The sequence below is a fragment of the Nomascus leucogenys genome, chromosome 4 (assembly GCF_006542625.1).
Source record: "Nomascus leucogenys isolate Asia chromosome 4, Asia_NLE_v1, whole genome shotgun sequence".
In the NCBI taxonomy this organism is placed as follows: domain Eukaryota; kingdom Metazoa; phylum Chordata; class Mammalia; order Primates; family Hylobatidae; genus Nomascus; species Nomascus leucogenys.
In genome coordinates, this window is record NC_044384.1 from 119,857,350 (window position 1) to 119,877,756 (window position 20,407).

Consider the following 20,407-nt stretch of genomic DNA (forward strand, 5'->3'; position numbering starts at 1 on the left):
TTTAAGGAGTGAAATGAAAGCAAATGGGCCAGAAGAACATTCTTTCTACAACTTTTTCTCATTCCTGCTCTCTTTTTAGTTAACTCTTTACTTGGGTTATCTTTTTCACCAAGACTTCCAAGTAGTCTTACTTCTCTGTTCTAAGTTCACTAAACTGTTTAGATAATGACTGTTAAAATCTCAAGATTATTTTAACATTAAGCAGTTATCTAGTCAACTCCAATACGAAAAACTAATTTTTAATATATTTAAAATTGAGTGTTAAGTAAAAACTTATTTCATCTAAACATGGTTCCATGCTCGATATATGACAGGCAAAATTTCCTGTTCTTTTTGAGTATGCAATCTAACTTGGAAAATACTTTACTTGTCAGAGCTATTTAAAAAATAAAGCTAGGGGCCAGTTGCCGTGGCTCACACCTGTAATCCCAGCACTTTGGGAGGCTGAGACAGGCAGATCACTTGAGGTCAGGAGTTTGAGACCAGCCTGATCAACGTGGTAAAACCCTGTCTCTACTAAAAATACAAAAATTAGCCAGGCATAGTGGCACACATCTGTAATCTCAGCTACTTGGGAGGCTGAGGCACAAGAATAGCTTGAACCCAGGAGGCTGAGGTTGCAGTGAGCCGAGATCGTACCACTGCACTCCAGCCTAGGCGACAGAGCCAGACTCTGTCTCAAAAATAATAATAATAATGAAATAAAATGAATAAAGCTAGGAAGAACAGAAAAATAATATTTAAATTTAGGTCATTAAAAAGTTAAAAAACAGGCATGGCGGCTGTCGCCTATAATCCCAGTGCGTTGGGAGGCTAACGTAGGAGGATTGCTTGAGGCCAGGAGCTTAAGACCAGTCTGGGCAACAGAGTGAGGATCTGTCTCTACAAAATATTTTTAAAAATTAGCCAGGCGTGGTGGCACATGCTTGTAGTCCTGGCTGCTCGGGAAGCTGAAGTGGGAGAATTACTTAAGTCCAGGAATTCAAGGTTATAGTGAGCTATGATTGCACCACTGCACTCCAGATTGGCTAAAAGAGAAAGACACTATCTCTGAAAAAATAAATGATAGGCCAGGCGTGATGGCTCATGCCTGTAATCCCAGCACTTTGGGAGGCCGAGACTGGCAGATCATGAGGTCAGGTGTTCAAGACCAGCCTGGGCAACATGGTGAAACCCCGTCTCTGCTAAAAATACAAAAACTAGCCAGGCGTGGTGGCGGGCGCCTGTAATCCCAGCTACTTGGAAGACTGAGGCAGGAGAATTGCTTGAACCCAGGAGGCGGAGGCTGCAGTGAGCTGAGATCGTGCCACTGCACTCCAGCCTGGGCAACAGGGCAAAACTCCGTCTCAAAATAAATAAATAAATAATGAATATAATCTTAAAAAATTTAAAAAAATTCTTAATAAAACGTTTAAGTATTTTGAAGTGGTACACTTGAAAACATTTTGTTTCACTTGCTGCAAATATTTGAGAGGTTGAATATTAGCCCTCTCCACCAAAGCATGTGTATACAGGACCCGTGAGTAGGAGAAGGAAAGAGGATAGTAGTAATGAAAGATTACATTAAACAAAATAAAAATCCTATAGACTTCAGGAGAAAAGAACTGTTTTAACCTCCAAAGACCTACCAGACTTCATGTAGTCTCAAATATGAAATCTTACCATATAGAAATAGGATAAGCAGCAGCACATTGTCCAAAACACTGACCCAGTTTTTACAGATTTTACCTAAAAAATAAAAGCAACTGATAAAATAAAAATGTTTACAAATGCTCTTGCGGAATTTTTAAAAGTTAAATGTTTGGTAACCACATGCTACAAAAAGTCAAGGTTATTTTAAAAAATACTGTGGTTATTCAGATATGCAGATGTACTTCATATATGCATTTATAACATTGAGCAGCACACTGAGACATTTTAAGAATAGCTCTCATTCTCTGTTATGTAGTTTTCAGTAAAAAGAATCATCTTTTAAATAACAAATTACATTTTTTTCATTTTCTGCCAAGTCTCTTGCCCTCACTGATGTCCACACACCATGCCACAGGTCACCACGGCCACCTCCCACCCCTTCTCCTTAGGTGTCTATACTCCAGAGTGGTCTTTTGCTTGTTCAGCAGTGCCAAACCAGTTCAATGGGCTAAACCACACCCTATGCAATGAGGTGTGAAAACTTTCCAAGTTTGCCCTTTCCTGGGTACTCTCCCTCAGCCTCAGGATACCATATAGAGTTTCCTTCTATTTTAGTTACTCTTTTATCATAATTAATACTTCTTTCTCTCTCCTAACTGAACCCAGACTGCTATAATCTATTACAATAAAACCAAGGTATATTTTACAACCACTAAATACAGTTCATATCTTGAAATTTCCTCAGACTCAATCCAACTGGCTGAAAGAGAAAAGTAAATGAAACATATTTTTCAGTATTTACTAATACACAGAAAACTTTGCTAGGCTATGTTGGACACAAACTATAACTCAGTCCTGTACTGGGGAGATAAGATACAAAAGCAAGAACTTGAGTCAAAGCATAATATAAAAGAGACCCTATGGTGAGTATAAACACTGAGTACCAAAAGGTCCTTATAGAGCCTGAATGCCAAAGGCAGGAAAGCAGTTCTGGCTGGGATAAAATTACCAGAAGCTTTACTAAGGTGGTGGTTTTGGGCAGAACTTTGAGGGCAATGAGGCAGGAAAGATGCAAGGCATCCAATCAATCACCCACAGTGGATTCAGTAGCAGACACTGATGGAAGAGTATAGGTGTGGAATTTAAAATTTTTAAGCCCACAAAAAGCTCACAATCTAGAGGAGGAAGTAAACTGAAAAGCGAGTAACCAATATACCATATTTCATAGAAACTATGACCATCACTCATAACATACATCCTAATTTCAGAGATGTCAAAATCTGGGAAGAAAGTATACATTTTAGGATTGATGAAAGGTACTATATACAAAGTGCTATAATAGAGGTAGGTATCAGAAACTAAGTGCTATGAAAACAGAAATGAGAGTAACAAAATCTATGTAAAAGAATGGTCAGAATGTCAAAGCAGGCACTGAAGAATTATAAACAAGGAGAGAGGGATCAATAACGAAAAGGGGAAAACAGCAACACCTGACAAAACAGAAAACAACAGCTGAGCTACTCAGAAGGAACTGAAAAGACTTTAGGAGAAAAGTTAGGACTTTGTAAGTATGGTATTATGATATATGGACTTTCATCCACAGCTCGTGGCTCTTAATTCCCCTTGTTACAGAATCTCTCTCTCTGAACTTCTCCTACTCACTTTTCACTTCTCCACTTGGCAGGGCTCTAATTTGATCTTGGGTCATAAGACCCTCATTTCGGAGAGGGTTCTGCCCCATACCTGGAAGAAGGAATGCTGCACAGAGAGGCCAAGAAGAATCTGAACAGATAGGCTTTGCTGTAGGTCACACTCTTTTTGTCCAGTCACATTTTGACAAGGTTGTCCATGTTTCAATCATGGACAACCAATAAAGTCTCCATAAAAGGCCCAAGGACAGGGTCTGGTGAACTTCTGGACAGTTGAATACAAGGAGGCTGGACAGGAAGGTGATCAAGAACTTATCCATGTACCAGGATGGTGGTGCACCCCAACTCCATGGGAACAGAAGCTCCTGCACTTGGGACTCTTCCAGATCTTGTCCTACGTATCTCTTCACCTGGCTATTTATCTGTATCATTTAGGGTATCTTTCATAATAATCCAATAAATTGAACTAAGTGTTTCCTTGAGTTCTGTTAGCTGATCTAGCACATTAATCAAACCTGTGAAGGGGGGCTGGGCCCAGTGGCTCATGCCTGTAATTCCAGCACTTTGGGAGGCCGAGTCAGGCGGATCACGAGGTCAAGAGGTCGAGACCATCCTGGCCAACATGATGAAACCCCGTCTCTACTAAAAATACAAAAATTAGCTGAGCATGGTGGTACGTGACTATAATCCCAGCTACTCAGGAGACTGAGGCAGGAGAATCACTTGAACCCGGGAGGTGGAGGTTGCAGTGACCTGAGGTCACACCACTGCATTCTGGCCTGTGGACAGAGAGAGACTGTCCAAAAAAAAAAAAAACCTTGACGGGGTGATGGGAATCCCTAATTTAAGCTGGGCTATCAGAAGTTCTAGAGGCCTGGACTTTCAACTGGTGTCTGGGGGCATAAGCTGGGACGGTGTCTTGGGGACAGGCCCTCAACCTGTGGGATCTCATGCTATCTCCAGATAGACAATGTGAGAAATGATTGGGAGGACACCAGCTGGTGTCCGCAGCAGAATTAACTGCTTGGCAGTGGGGAGAAATTGCCAAATATTTTGAGGTCACATAAGTCTTCTGTGTTGATGATTATTGTTTTGGTGTGAAAGCAGAGAAAAAATATGGATTGAGTTTTTTCCCAGACAATAAGTCATGCTCACCATTTGGTCTTCATTTACACATATTAAGGAGTCCAGTAGTAGAGTCTTTGAAATAAGAATATCACATGTTCGGATAAGCTATTTTTAAAAATAACAAGGGTAAGCTTCAACCCAAAACTACAAGACATGCAAAGAAACAAGAAAGTGTGACCCAAATTTGGACAGGTATAGGTTGGGGAAGGGGACGTGGTTGATAAAAACTAATTCTGAGTGGGCCCAGATGTTGGAGTTAGAGGATAAAGACTCTAAAACAGCTGTAATATGTTCAAGGAATTAAAGAATACTATATTAAGAAAATTAAAGAAAAATATAATGATATAACACAAAATTTCCATAAAGAAACAGAATATATATATTCTCCTATACATGTGAGAAATAAGAATGAACTAGAAATTTTAGAGCCGAAAAGCATAATAAATGGAATAAAAAATTCACTAATTAGGCTTAACGGCAAATTTGATATGGCAGAAGAATCAGTGAGCATGAAGATAGGTCAACAGAAAGTATCCAACCCAAAGAACAGAGAAAAACAGAAGTTCAAAAAAGGAGAGGCTACAAAGACAGACAGATAAAAACATTTAAAGAAACAATTACAAGTTCCCAAATTCTAAGGTAAGCACTAATCTACAGATCCATGAAACCGAAGAAGCCACCAAATATAATAAATACAGAGAACTACACCTAGACAAACTGTAGTCAAAGTACTGGCAGATAAAGGCAAAGAGGAAAAGTTGAAAAGAGAAAGAAAAAAAAAACCCACGGGGAAGTAACGATATGATTGACTTTGCATCAGAAAAAAAAATTTTGATAGAAGGCAGTGGAATGACATACAGCGTTAAATGAAAGAGAAAATTATCAAGTGTTAAATGAAAGAGCAAAGTATCATTAAAAGTAATGGGAATAACCACAATTACTTTTGCACCAACCTAATATATTCTTACATAACTATCCTTCAAAAAGGCAGGCAGGTGAGGATTCTGGGAAGATAATGAAAGAAGAAGCAACAGAAATCAGCTCCCCACCTAGACAATAATTGCACGGGCAGAATCAATCTGATGTGAGGAAACTTGTCCTCCAAGTATTGAGGTTCTGCACTCTGATCACTGATTGCTGCTTTTTGTCATAGAAGAGCAGACAGAGGTTTGCACTTTGGCACTTTGCACTTTGGCACCTTTGCACTTTGGCACCTTTGCACTTTGGCCCCATTGTTGCAAGTCTCTGGCTGAAGTGACTGAAAGGGGATTTAAAGGGCTGGCACTTTTTTCCCCTTCATTTTTCTGCTTTTCTCCACTTTGGAAACCAAATACTGAAGACTATGACATTCAAAATCAACCACATATATGAAGAAATATATGACGAGAAATTACAAAGTCACTGTGAATGACCTGGAGAAGGTATAGGCTTTTACAAATGGGCAACAAGCATATGAAAATATGCTCAACATTACTACTCATTAGGGAACTACAAATAAAACTCCAAGATGCCAGCTCACACCCATTAGGATGGCTACTATCAAAAGAACCAGAAAATAACACGTGTTGGCAAGGACAGGGAAAAATTAAACCTTTGTGCAGTGTTGGTGGGAATGTAAAATGATACTGCTGTTGTGGAAAACAGTTTGGCATTTCCCCAAAATTTAAAAATAGAATTGACATATGACCCAACAATTCCACTTCAAGGTATATACTCACAATAATTAAAAGCAAGGTCTTGGAGAGAGATCTGTATAACCACTTTCAAAGTAGCTAAACCATAAAAGTGTCCAGCTGCAGATCAATCAATAAGCAAAATATGGCATATACATACAATGGAATATTATTCCACCTTAAAAGGGAAGAAAATCCTGACATGCTACAACATGGATAAACCTTGAAGACATTATGCTAAGTGAAACAAGCCAGTCACAAAAAGACAAATACTATATGATTCCACCTATGTGAAGTATTAAGTCAAAATCATAGAGACAAAAATTTGAATGGTGGTGCCAGGGGCTGAGGGGAAGGTGGAAAGGGGAGATACTGTTTAATGAGTATAGTTTCAGTTTTGCAAAATAAAGAGCTCTGGAGATGGATGGTGGCGATGGTTGCATAATCAATGTACTTAATGCCAATAAAGTATATACTTAATGATTAAAACAAATTTTGTGATATGTCAATTTTACCATAGTTTAAAAAAATTGGGGGAAAAATGAAGGCAAAATTGAAAAATTCCATTACAGCAGATTTGCTCTAGAAAAAATATTAAAGAAAGTCCTTCAGGCTAAAAGGAAATTATAAAAAATGGAAACTCAGATCATGGGACAGAATAAATACTGGAAATGGTAAATATGGAGTATATAGAAGACTCTCTTGTTTTCTTAATTTAATAAGTTATACGAATATAAATAGAAATCTGTATTGTTAGGTAGATAACATACATAGATAATACATATGACAATAACAGCACAGACGAGAAAAAAATAAGGCTGTGTTGGAGCAAAGCTGCTATATTTTACCAGAATTATGTTAAGTAGAAGTAGATTGTAATATTAAGATGTATAATTCGTTCTCTGCATCAAGCACTATAAATAAATGGCAATAACAGGCTAAACAATCAGGGGAATTAAAATGGTATACTTAAAAATGCATTTCAACACAAAAGAGGACAGTAAATGGCAGGTGCAAATCAAACAATACTTAAAACTCCAATAAAAAGGCAGATATGGTCAGTCTGGATAAAAACGCAAGATCTAACCATATGCATTCAATGAAACTTTTAAAATCCAGAGATACAAATAGTTTGATTTTAAAGTACAGAAAAAGATAAGCCATGGAAACAGGAATCCTATGAAATCAATCAAACAAAGCAGATTTTAAGACAACATTCCTAGAGACAAAGAGAACTACTTCACTACAATAAAAGGGTCAATATACCAGGAAAATGTAAACATTTTAAGTACACAGGGCCTAAAACAAATCCTTAAAATACTTAAAGCAGGAACTAACAGAACTAAAAGAAGAAGCAGGTTCTGAGAGGCAGTTATTGAAATCTCTAACCATATTGTTGAAGATAGAACTTGAAAAACAATGAGCATATAGAAGATTTGGACAATATCAACCAACTTGACCTGACCATTAATTTACTATATGCAACCTCCAAACAGTAGAATACATGTTCTTTTCAAGCATATGTGGATCACTGTCCAGGATGGAGAACATGCATGACCAGGATCCAGCAATCTTGTTTTGAACAGTCACGATAGTAAATATTTACACTTAGGAGCCAGATCTGTCACAACTATGCAATTCTGTCATTCTGGTGTAAAAGAAGCCAAAGACAGTATATGTTTATGAATGGCCAGGGCTGTGTTCCAGCAAAATTTTACTTACTAAAGCAGGTAACCTACATATGGGCCATACTTCACAGACTTCTGTGCTAGACCATAAAACAAGTCTCCATATACTTAAAGAGACAAATTATACAAAGTATGGTCTTCAACAACAGAATTATAACTCAACAAAAAAAAGTATGCTAAGAAAACCCCAAATATTTGGAAATTAAACACCATGCTTAGAAAAAAACCCTGTCAAAGAAACTATGAATTCGAAGAATATTCAACCACATGACAATGAAAACACCACATATTAAAACACAGAGACTACAGCTAAAGAAGTAAATACAGTATATTCTAGTATCAATAGTTATACTAGAAAAGTAGAAATGGAGAAAATAACTTAAGCTTCAACTTCAAGAAGCTAGAAAAGAGTAAACCAAATGCTAATTACAAGGAAATAATGAAGACCAAGAAATCAATGCAATTGAAAATATAAAGGAAAAAAAAATCAGTGAAACCCAAAGTTGGATAAGCTTTATCTAGACTAATGAAGAAAGGAGAGAAGATACAAATTATCAGTACCAGGAATAAGGAAGGTGTCATCACTACAGATTGTACAGAAATCCAAAGACTTATAAAGAAGTATTATGAACAATTTCTGCCTACAAATTAGGTCATTTAGATAAAATAAAAAAAACTTTTAAAAAGATACATATTACCAAATTACTCATGAAAAAATAGAAAATATGAATAATACGATGTCATTAAAAAACTCATATTAAATATCTTCCCTGGTCCACATGGCTTCAATGGTAAATACTGCCAAACAGTTAAGGAAGAAGTAATACCAATCCTATGAGAATTATTTCAGGAAATAGGGCAGGAAAAACTACCCTGTCCAACATGATGTTAGAGGTTCCTGTCAGTACAACCAGGCAAGGAAAAAAAATTAAAGGTATATAGTTCGGGAAAAAAGTAGCAAAGACCCTCTGTCTCTGAAGATAACATGATCTTGTATGTAGAAAATCCTAAGGAATCTAAAAAGCAAATTTTAACATGCAGGTTTAGCAAGGTCACAGAATATATGATCAATACATAAAAATCTACAATACTTCCCAATTTTAAAATGTACAATGAAGTTATAGTAATTGGGTCAGTACAGACAACTAGATCTATGCTTATGAGGTAGGTATAGACATCCAGATCAATGAAACAGAACAGAATCCAGAAATAAATTCATAATCAGGTTTTCCCCCTGAGATCAGGACAAAATAAAGTTACCCTCTCTCATCACTCCTATTTGCATTGTAATGGAAGTCCTAGCAAATGCAATAAGACAAGAAGTAGTACACAGACTGAGAAGAAATGAAGCTGACTTTTTTCATGCATGACATGATTGTCTATGTAAAAGACCCCAAAGAATCAGAAAGAAAATTACTGGAATAAATAAATGATTATAGACAACATTGGAGGATACAAGGTTAATATATGGAAGTTAAACTTGTTCCTATATACCAGTAATGAACTGAAATTCAAAATTAAAAACATAATACCATTTAGCACCCAGTACATATTAGCACACACACAAAATGAATGACTTAGGTATAAAACCAACAGAATATGTGTGGAATCCCTATATGGAAAACTACCAAACTTTGATGAAAGAAATCAAAGATGTAAATAAACAGAGAGATATTCTATGTTTACGACAGGAAGACAATGTTGTTAAGACAACAAACCTTATCTTAGCAAGTGACTTTGTGGACATCGACAAATCAATTTGAATGTTTATATGGAAAGGCAAAAGACTGAGACTAGCTAACATGATATTGAAACAAGACTGATACTACACCTGACTTCAAGACTTACTATACAACTACAGTAATCAAGACAGTGTGGGAAAAGAACAAACAGATCAGCAGAACAGAATAGAGCACAGAAATAGAGCCCCATAAATATAAACTGACCTTTGACAAAAGGCAATACATGAAGAATAATCTTTTTAACAAATAATGCTGTAACAGCTGGACAACCACATACAAAAAAAAAAAATCAATCTAGACACAGATCTTATACTTTTCATGAAAATAACTCAAAATGAATCACAGACATGAATGTAAAGTGCAACACTTTCTAGAAAACAATACTGGAAAAATCTACATTGGAATAAAAGGCAAAAATCTAGCGGTAGCCCAAACATGGCATGAAAACTGTATTCCAATAGAATTTACAAACAGCTTTCTTCCTCTATACTGAGCAAATCTAGCAGAAATTTAGTGAATCCAGATGACTAAAGAGACATTTTTGTAAAAGAATTTTTTTAATGGATTAGGCTTAGGGAATTAACTTTACATAATTCTCACAAATTATGAGGTCCTCTGTTTCTAGAATAAGTTAACATTTCCTAATTGATTTAAAAGAAATAAATATTTGAGGCAAATATTTTAAGGGTAAAACTCAATTCTATTACCTGTATTATAGTGAAGCACCTAGTACCTGCACAAAAAAAAAGTCCATATACATGCAGCCAGTGACTACCTTATTAAACAGAGTAGAAAGTTCTATTGAAAAGTAGTATTGCTCTAGGCCTACAAACATGGGCCATCTTGTGTTTTGGTTCACAGTTATTAGGAGATGCACTGAATTCCACTTGTGCTTGGGATGTGGAAAGCTGCAAGAGAATGTTATTTTCACCTCAACAATAAAGGAAAAATTCTAGATGATCTACAAAATAGTAAGTTTTCTTAGGCTTATCAGAGAGCTAAAGTCACAAGGCAAATAAGCAAGTGTTAAAACAGCTAAGGAAACCAGACGTAAGAGGAATTTACATTCACAAGCTCTTTTCATAAGCCCTACCAAGTAGTCATGAAAAAGATTTGGAGGATAGAAGTTCAGCATCCTTGGTGACACTGTCAGTCACATGGGAAATTAGAAAATATCTGAGCTAGAAAATTAAAATAGAGCATAAAAACTCTGTGCAATTCTTACAGTAACTTGTACACAGATGTTTATATATGTTTAAAATGTAATAAAAATGTACATAGATGTTCACAGCAGCGTTATTCATCACAGACAGAAATTAGAAAGAACCCAAATGTTTAATCAACTGAAAAAATGGAGAAATACGATGTGATAACCATACAATGGAATATTATTCAGCAATAAAAAATAAAGTATTTATAAATACTTCAACATAGACAAACCTTGAAAATACTATTGTAACTGAAAGAAGCCAGATGTAAAACAGGTAAGGTCGCTCACACTTTGGGAGGCTGAGGTGGGAGGGTAGCTTGAGGCCAGGAGTTTAAGACAAGCCTGAGCAATATAATGAGACCCCATCTATATTTGAAAATTTAAAAAAAAAGATATAAAAGGCAACATATTATATAATTCCTTTTATATGGAATTCCAGAATAGGCAAATCAGAGAGGCAGAAAGCAATACTGGTTGCTAAGGGCTGGGGGCATGTGAAAATGGAAAGTCACTGATCATGGGCAGGGCTCTCTTTTTGGAGTGTTAAAATGTTCTATAACTGGACAGTGGTAATGGTATAACTTGGTTAATATACTAAAAGCCACTGAATTCCATTCCCTAAGAGGATAAATTTTATAATACACAAATTATTTTTCAATAAAAAAATTTATGGGGTACAGCTAAAGTAGTACTTACAGGAAAAATTATAGCTTTCGGTGCTTAAAATAGATAAGTCACTAATCTGATCACCCAGAAAAATTAAAGCAAAAATGAAGAAGATCTAAATAAATGGAAAGAAATACCATATTCACAGATCAGAAGACTACATATTAAGATAACAATTCTATTCCAAACTACCCTATACATTCAATGCACTTCCAATTAACATCCCAGAAGGCTTCTTTGTTAAAGAAGTTAATAATGTGATTCTAAAATTTACATGATGCAAACAGCTAAGAAAAGCCAAATTAATTCTGAAAAAGAGAAATAACATTAGATTACTCATGCTACCTGATTTCAAAAGTTTCTAGAAGCTAATGAAAACAACGTAAGGTATTGTTATATAGACAGACACAGATAAACAGAAGAGTCCCAAAACAGACCCATATGTATACATTCAATTGATTTTGACAAGGTTACCAAAGCAGATAATTCAGTGGAGAAAGAACAGTCTTTTCAACACATGATGCTGGAAAAACGGAACATTCAAATCCAACAACCCTTATATTGCACCAGACCATAATCAACTTGAAATAGATGACAGACCTGAGTGTTAAACCTAAAACTATTTAATTTCTAGAAGTAAACACATGAGACAATCTTTGTGATTTTAGGGTAGGCAAAGATCTCTTAGATATCAAGAGCAAGATCTATTAAAAAAAACTGATAAATTCCATAAAAATAAAAATTTTCTGCTCTTAGGAAGAGACTAAATGTTTGTAAAGCACACAGCTGATAAAGTATTTATTTCCAAAATATATAAAGAAATCTCACACCTCAAGAGTAAGAAAACAACTCAATCAAAACACAGGCAACATATGAAAAGACATTTCATCAAAGAACAGGGAAGGCAAATAAGCATGTGAAAAGATGCTCTTCAGTCATTGGGGAAAAGCAAACAAAAGCCATAAGATACTACTACCTACCTACAAGAATGGGTAAAATTTAAAAATGTGACCATGCCATCTGATGTAGTAGTAGAGTAAATATTACTCTCATCTATTTGTGGAGGGAATACAAAATGAATACAGCAACTTTGGCAAACTGCTTGGCAGCTTTTCATAAAGTTAAACCTATACTTACCACACAAACCACCAATCTGTGCCTATCCATTTACCTAAGTGAAATAATAATATATGTCCAAACAAAGACCCATAAGCAAACATTTTATAGCCACTTAATTCATCATTGCCCAAAACTGGAAAACAAATTGTAGTACACCCATATAATGGAGTACTATTCAGCAATAAAAAGTAACAAACTACTAAAACATCAACAACATGGACGACATTCTCAAAAATATTATGCTAAGTGAAGGAAGACGGATATACAGGGTCACGCCTACTGTCTGTATTTATATGGCATTCTAAAAAAGAAACTCCCAAAGCTATATAGACAGAGAAACAGAAATCAGACCAGTGGTTGCCAAAAATGGGGAAGGAAGAAGATTGACTACAAAGGTACAGGAGGGAACCTTAAAGAAACAAAACAAAACAAAACAAAACAAAACAAAACCTGTAAGAAGCAATATGATAAACACTGCTCCTTGTACTACTTTATCTGTGTTAATTACTTTTCTGAATCATGTACTCTGGAGCTCGTAAATAATAACAAACATGTACTCATTTCTTACTCTGTTCTCACAATATTCTATACCTTTACATGTATTAACTTTTAAGTTATATAAGGAAGGTACAATTATTACTTCCATATTATAGTTGATGGAACAGGCACAGGGTGGGGATTTAAACAACTTCCAGTGACAGAGCTGGAAATCAAACCAAGAGAAAACCAAACCCTGGCAATTATGCTATAGACTTTACTCTTAATCACTCAATCATGATGAAAATGTTTTAATCTCTGTAGAACACAAATCCAAAAGTGTATCCCAAAATGTCTGTCAACACCAGCTTGTAACAGTAATAGGGCATCAACAAATAATAATGCTATGACAAACTACTTATCTTTTAAATTTTAAGAACACGTACCTTGCAAAAGAGTTGGTTTAAAAATAAAAACACTGGGTGAGGAATTAGACAACATTTATATATTAGAGATTACAAAAAATGTTTTCACCTTTTTGTAACTTCATTTGGGCTACAAACAACTTTTCATAGTAGTTGGAACTGTAATTATTTCCCCTTTCAATTAGTAATAATGAAATTTTAAATAAATGTCATTATCTATTATAATTCTGTAGGCAAAATGTTTTCTCTATCTTAAGAGAAAACTGAATGAGATTCAAAAGTGTCAATTTGTCAAGAGTCAGAGAGTATTTTATGCCAGAACTCAAACATAAGTGTTCTAATTTTCAAATACTGAAGCTATTTCCACCGTAAACTTAATTTATTTAAATATACTGTTTTTAAAAAGAAAACAAAGGAAAAACTCACTAAATAACCTCCCAGTTTCTGGGTAAGAATGTTTTATCATTCCATCCTTCTGTTAATATGATCCTTCAAAGCAATGATATCTATAATTTCTTCTATTAGATTATCAACTTCATATAACCTTGTATAATCAACACATAAAACAGCACCTGCTCCATATTGTATTCTACAAAAATTTCTGCTGAATTAACAAAACAGTATCATGCCACTTAAAAAAAAAAGAAGATGTAATGAACAAGCTAATCTTAAAATTTATGAAAATGCAAGGGACCCCATATAGCCAAAGCAATCTTGAAAAAGAACAACAAAGTTGAAGGACTTATGCTTTTGGATTTCAAAACTCATTACAAAGCTACAGTAACCAAAACTGTGCGGTAGTGGCATAAAGACACAACATACAGATGGCAAGGGAAGGGAATAGAATTGAGAGTCCAGAAACAGACCTGTACATTTATAATCAATTGATTTCTGACAAAAGTGCTAAAACCATTTAACAAAAAAGAGTATTTTTTTAAACAGTGCTAAGATAAGTGGATATCCACATGCAAAAGAATGAAGTTGGAACTCCTCTCTCACACCATATACAAAAATTAACTCAAAATGGATCAAAGACCTAGGTGGAAGAACTTGACATATAAAATCTTTAGAAGGAAACAGAGGTGTAAGTCTTCATGAGCTTCAATTAGGCCAACAGTTTCCTTAAATATGACACTAAAAGCAAGCACAAGCAACAACAACAACAACAACAATTAATTCGACTTCATAAAAATTTAAAATTCACGCAAAGGACACTATCCAGAGTGAAAAGGCAATCCACAAATATGCTCAAAAGTAAAGGGATTCAAATGTTTCACTACCCAAAGAATCCACTAAACACAAAAGAAGACTAATGGAGAAATGAGGGACAAAAAAAGCTATAAGGCATATAGAAAACAGCACAACCACAGAAATCAGTCCCTCTTTACGAGTAATTACTTCCAATGTGTACTAAACTCTCCAAAAACAGAGACTGGCAGAAAGAATAAACACATGATCCAACTACATGCAGTTATGTAAGAGATGCACTTTAAATCCAAAGACAAAGAGACTGCAAGGACAGAAAGTTATTCCATGCAAATAGTAACCAAAAGAGAGCAGGGATGGCTATACTAATATGAGAAAAGACAGACTTTAACTCTACAAAATTCAAAACAAAACAAAACGAAACAAAAAAAGGCAGGGTGTGGTGGTTCACACCTGTAATTCCAACACTTTGGGAGGTGAGGAGGGAGGATTGCTTGAGCCCAGGAGTTCTAGACCAGCCTGGGCAACATGGTGAAACCTCATCTCTACAAAATTAAAAAAGAAAAAACAGACTTTGAATTTTTTTTTTTTTAAAAAAGGTTACAAAAGAGAAAGAACCAAACATATATAGCAATAAAACAGTTCAATACAGCAAGAAGGTATAGCAATTGCAAACATTTATGTACCCAATAACAGACCATCAAAATATAGGGAGAAAAAACTTGGCAGAATTGAAGAAATAAACAGTTCTACAATAATAGCTGGTGACATCAATACTCTATTCTCAATAATGGATAGAACAACCAGACAGGAGATGATATAGAACTTAACACAACAAACCAACTAGGTCTAAAAGACATACACAAAACACATTATTGAACAACGACGGCATATACAATTCTTCTCAAGCACACATGGGACATCTTCCAGGACAGACAACATGTTGGGCCACAAATTAAAGCCGAAAATTAAGTTTCAATAGATTTAAAAAGATAGATACCATACAAAGTATCTTCTCCAACTACAACAGGATGAAGTCAGAAATCAGTAACAGAAGGAAAACTGGGAAATAAATTTGTGGAAATTAAAGAAGATACTTACCAACAGATCAAAAAATAAAAATGAGAAAATACTTAGAGATGAATGAAAACAAAACCACAATGTATCAGAACTTATGAGACACCGTGAAAGTAGTACTAAGGGAAAACTTTATAGCTATAAATGCCTACATTCAAAAACAAAAAAAAAATTTCAAATCAAAAAGCTGACTTCACAAACTACGTTGTGAACTAGAAAAAGAACAAAGTAGGGCTGGGCGCGGTGGCTCACGCCTGTAAACTTAGCACTTTGGGAGGCCGAGGCGGGTGGATCACGAGTTCAGGAGTTCAAGACCAGCCTGACCAACATGGTGAAAATCCCTCTCTACTAAAAATACAAAATTAGCCACGCGTAGTGGCAGGCGCCTGTAATCCCAGCTACTCTGGAGGCCGAGGCAGAGAATCGCTTGAACCTGGGAGGCGGAGGTTGCAGTGAGCCGAGATTGCGCCACCGCACTCCAGCCTGGGCGACAGAGCAAGACTCCATCTCCAAAAAAAAAAAACAAAAAAAAAGGGAGAAAGAAAAAGAACAAACTAAACCCAAAGCTTCCAGAAAGACAAAATTGAATAAATAATAAAGACTATAACAGAGATAAAACAGAGTGCTCACTTCAGCAGCATATACACTAAGAGAAAAGAAAAAGAACACAGAAAAAAAAATCAATGAAACCAAAAGTTGGTTCTTTATAAAGAGCAACACAATTGACAAATCTTTGGCTAGATTAAGTAAAAAAGAGAGAAGACTCAAATCACTAAAATCAGAAATTGAGACATTACTACCAATTCCATAGGGAACAAGAAGGATTTTAAGAGAGTATTATCAAGTCTTGTATGCCAACAAATTGAATAGCTTACATCAACAAATTCCTATTAATAGAAACACAAAAACCTACCAAGACTAAGTCACGATGAAATAGAGAATCTGCAGAGACAACTTGCAAGGAGACTGAATCAGCAATCAGAAATCTCCCAAAAAAGAGAAGTCCTGGTCCTGATGGCTTCACTGGTGAATTCTACTAAAACGTTTAAAGAACTGAACCAACACTAATCCTCCTCAATCTTTTCCAAAAACTGAAGAGAAGGGAACACTTCCTAACTCATTCTATGATGCCAGCATTACCCTAATCCTAAGCCAGACAGACACTGCAAGTAAAGAATATTATAAACCAATATCACCTTATGAACACAGATGCATAAATCCTTAGAAAAATACTAGCAAACCAAATTCAGCAGCGTATGAAGAAGATTATATACCATGACCAACTGGGACTTATTCATGAATGCAACGTGCTCAAAATTCAAAAATGCAAATGGTAGTTAACTCCAGGTGATTTTTTTCTTTACATTTTTCTGTTGTCTAAATGCCCACAAAATAGAATATTTTATTTTTTAAATTTAGTATAAAGTATTTGAAACATACACAAGTGTAGAGAATATTAAAATAGTTATGAATCTAGCTATTCAGACTTTCAAATTCAAAAATAATACATTTGCTTCAGAATATATGATTAAAAATTTTTTTAGCTGAGCTAGTTGAAGCTCCCTTAATATTGCCCACCTCAGTATCACCCACCCACCCTCAGGAAAACCCACTATCACAAAGCTGGTGTACATGCAGCTTATCTATCACATTTTTATACTTTCTTTATAAACTGCTATTAACAGACATAGTATGGTTTGTACTGCTTAAAAACTTACATCAAGGATTTCTCATACTGCACACATTTTATCACAACTTATTTTTCCACTAAGCATTATATTATCAGGATCTAGCCACATACGCATGTATTATTTTTATGATTTAAAATATTATATAGTTTATTAAAAGGCATTCAACAGAGGTTCTAGATTTTAAGGGTTTTTTTTTTTCTCAGCTGCACACAATAAACAAAGAGTTTTTAAAAACACTTTTTGATAAATACAGCAGCACTAGCAACATCCTACTGCTTGGTATCATCTTCACTTGTATGGGTATTTTTCTGTCTTCTCTTTTAAATTCAAGATTAAGACACTGTCTATACTGATCACATTGCAACATTCTCCTCTGGAATTCCATGCTAGAGCAAAAATACTCATTAGCCAAGTAGTTTTGAACAATATAAAATAATTATTAAAGAGAAAAATTTAAGCTGTCATTCACCTAGCTACCTAAAAATACACTTAATAAAATATACAAAAACGTCCTGACACCCACACATTTTGGTCATTTCTTTCACTGGAAAATTATAAGCTAAAACTAAAATAATAAATACATAAATAAATGCAAGCTCTAAAGTGAACCCAAGATTAAGTAGCATCATATTTCATACACAGGGGAAAAAAATCATTAAGTTTAAATAGCCTGGCAGCAGCAAAATAAATAATGCTAGTTTCAGAAACAATTTAAAATTCTAAGCCATCAAACCATGCTTCAACTTTCCTGGGTAACTATTTCTTACCTATCTCCCCAAAACAAAGAAACAAAAATATCAACAGATTGTTTTATGATAGCTCTTCTTTTGGAATTCTGACTTATTTAAAAAGGATATTTACACATAACTTGAGAGATGCCTAACATATTTTAAAATGTTATCCATTATTAAATTTATTATGAACAGTAATACAGATCTCTGTACGCAACTACATAATTTGTAAAAGACAAATTTGCGTACAGCCTAAAGTGTTTCAGGAGAAAGGTCACGAGTAATAATGGCAGCAAAACATTAAATGTTACTTACCCATAAATAGTATGTGAACTGAAGTGCAAAAATAGCAATGCCTTCATTATCAAAGGATCCAGCTACTGACCGAGATATGTAGCCTGGTACAATAGCAATAAAACAAGCAGCTAAAAGTCCTGCTCCTTGGTTCCAAAGTTCTCTGGTAAGCAGGAAAGTAGATATAGATGTAAGGCCGCTAAAAGTTGGTGCAAGGAACACACATACGTCTCTTATGTGAACTGTTATGTTCAATGTATTTAAAATCCAATGAATAAGGCCAGCGGTTATCATCAATCCTGGGTAAACCTAGGAAGAAAAAAATGGAAAATTTAATTACATATAAAATGAGACAAAAATATTAATGTATGTACTCTTCTTTATCATTACATTTTGTTTACCTTACATAAGGTTGAAAGCAACATCTCAAAACAATTTGCCTTCTTTATAAACTACAAAAAAAAAACCCCACATCTTTTTGTGTTGCATACAAAGAACTAGCTCATATATGGAGGAATACATAAAAAGATCAGAGAGAATATAAAACAAGAATGATTAAAATTCAAAATGTTTAACAATGTTAACTGTAGGTAACTTTCTTACTGATCCCACTAACTTTTTTTTTTTTTTTTTTATCAAAACAGGGTCTTAGTCTAGCTTATCCTTGAGTTTGGGGTTCTAACATACTCCAATTTTGCCCATACTTGTGTGTACATAAGAAAATGAGAAAAGAAAGATAAAGAAAAATTACACACAAAATTATTTAAGTCATATTTATAAAAAATGTTCCCTCCTTTCAAGCCCTAGATTTGGAAAGTAAGCAAGGAAAAGAGGGAACAGTCTAGCTAGGAAAAGAGGGAACAGTCAGTTGGTGAATCCAGAGATAATGTTTTGGGACTCCTGAAAAATTAAATTTTTTTATACCACATAAACTACTTAGGGATAATAGGGAAGTAATAAACTAGAAGAGGCCAGTTAACAGTTATATGTACCCTCACTCTAAAAGAGGAACATCAAACATTAAAAGGATTCATGAACAGTAAACAGGACATTCTTCCTGAGTTATTATTTGGTGATTAAATCATGCATTTACATCTGCTTCCTTAGGTAAGTCCTAAAAGACTCTTTTTTTACTCTATAACAGAAACTACAAAGGTTATAAATTTCCTTTCCTGGCTATACAATTTGTAACTGCAACCTCTCTCCCCCACACTCCCGTCTTTAACTCTCTTGCTTTTTCTCCTTAATACTTATCATCATTTGACGTACTATTTATTTTACTTATTTACTTTCTATTTATTAACTGCCTACGCTCACAAGAATATAAGCTCCAGAATAGCAGGAAATTTTTCTCCAGCATCCAGAAAAATAACTGGCACAAAGTGGATGCTCAATACCTAATGCATGCATGGAAGGAGAAAGGGGGAGGGGGAGAAAAAAAGTATGATAATTCATCCACATTCTCAACACATAAAAATTCTGTTCTACTTCAGATTCAATACTAGGTACCAGTGTGTAATTTTGTCAGCAATATTGGGGGGGGAAAAAAGAAAGTGAATTTAAAATATTTTTCAAGGTAAGTCAATATATCCACATAATACAGTAGACTGAACTGACAACACACAAAAACAGCCAAGATTCATAGAAGTACTAAATGAAAGAACCAAAAATAAACCAACAAATAAAACCCCAACAACAAAAAAAGCATAATCAAGCTCAAGATAGGGTATTCTCCAGATGCCAAAAATGAAGAGGAAATTCAAAGTAGGTTCTCATGTCATGGGAGCCCACAGGAGAGAAGAAAAAAGCCAAACATAACCAGGCCTGATACAGGCCTTAAGGAATGAAAATGAGGGGGTTTCACCCAACACAGGGATCACAGCGAAGACCTAATTACCATCAAAAAGTCAGGACCTGCTTATGAAACTAGACATATTCTATTCATCCATCAAGCCTTCCAATGCTCAGAGCAGAAACAAAGTCCTAAAGGAGAATATGA

General features: G+C 35.0%; 1 protein-coding gene across 2 annotated transcripts in view; it reads right to left on the reverse strand.

Annotated features, from left to right (window-relative positions):
* STT3B (STT3 oligosaccharyltransferase complex catalytic subunit B) overlaps positions 1–20,407 on the reverse strand; it is a 111,050-nt gene that overhangs the window by 45,600 nt on the left and 45,043 nt on the right. For both annotated transcript variants that reach the window (XM_030812228.1, XM_030812229.1), the window contains exons 3-4: positions 18,430–18,717; positions 1,663–1,728 (exon numbers count right to left, since the gene is read on the reverse strand). In XM_030812228.1, the coding sequence (XP_030668088.1) occupies positions 1,663–1,728; positions 18,430–18,717 (354 nt within the window). The remainder of the gene's footprint in view (positions 1–1,662; positions 1,729–18,429; positions 18,718–20,407) is intronic.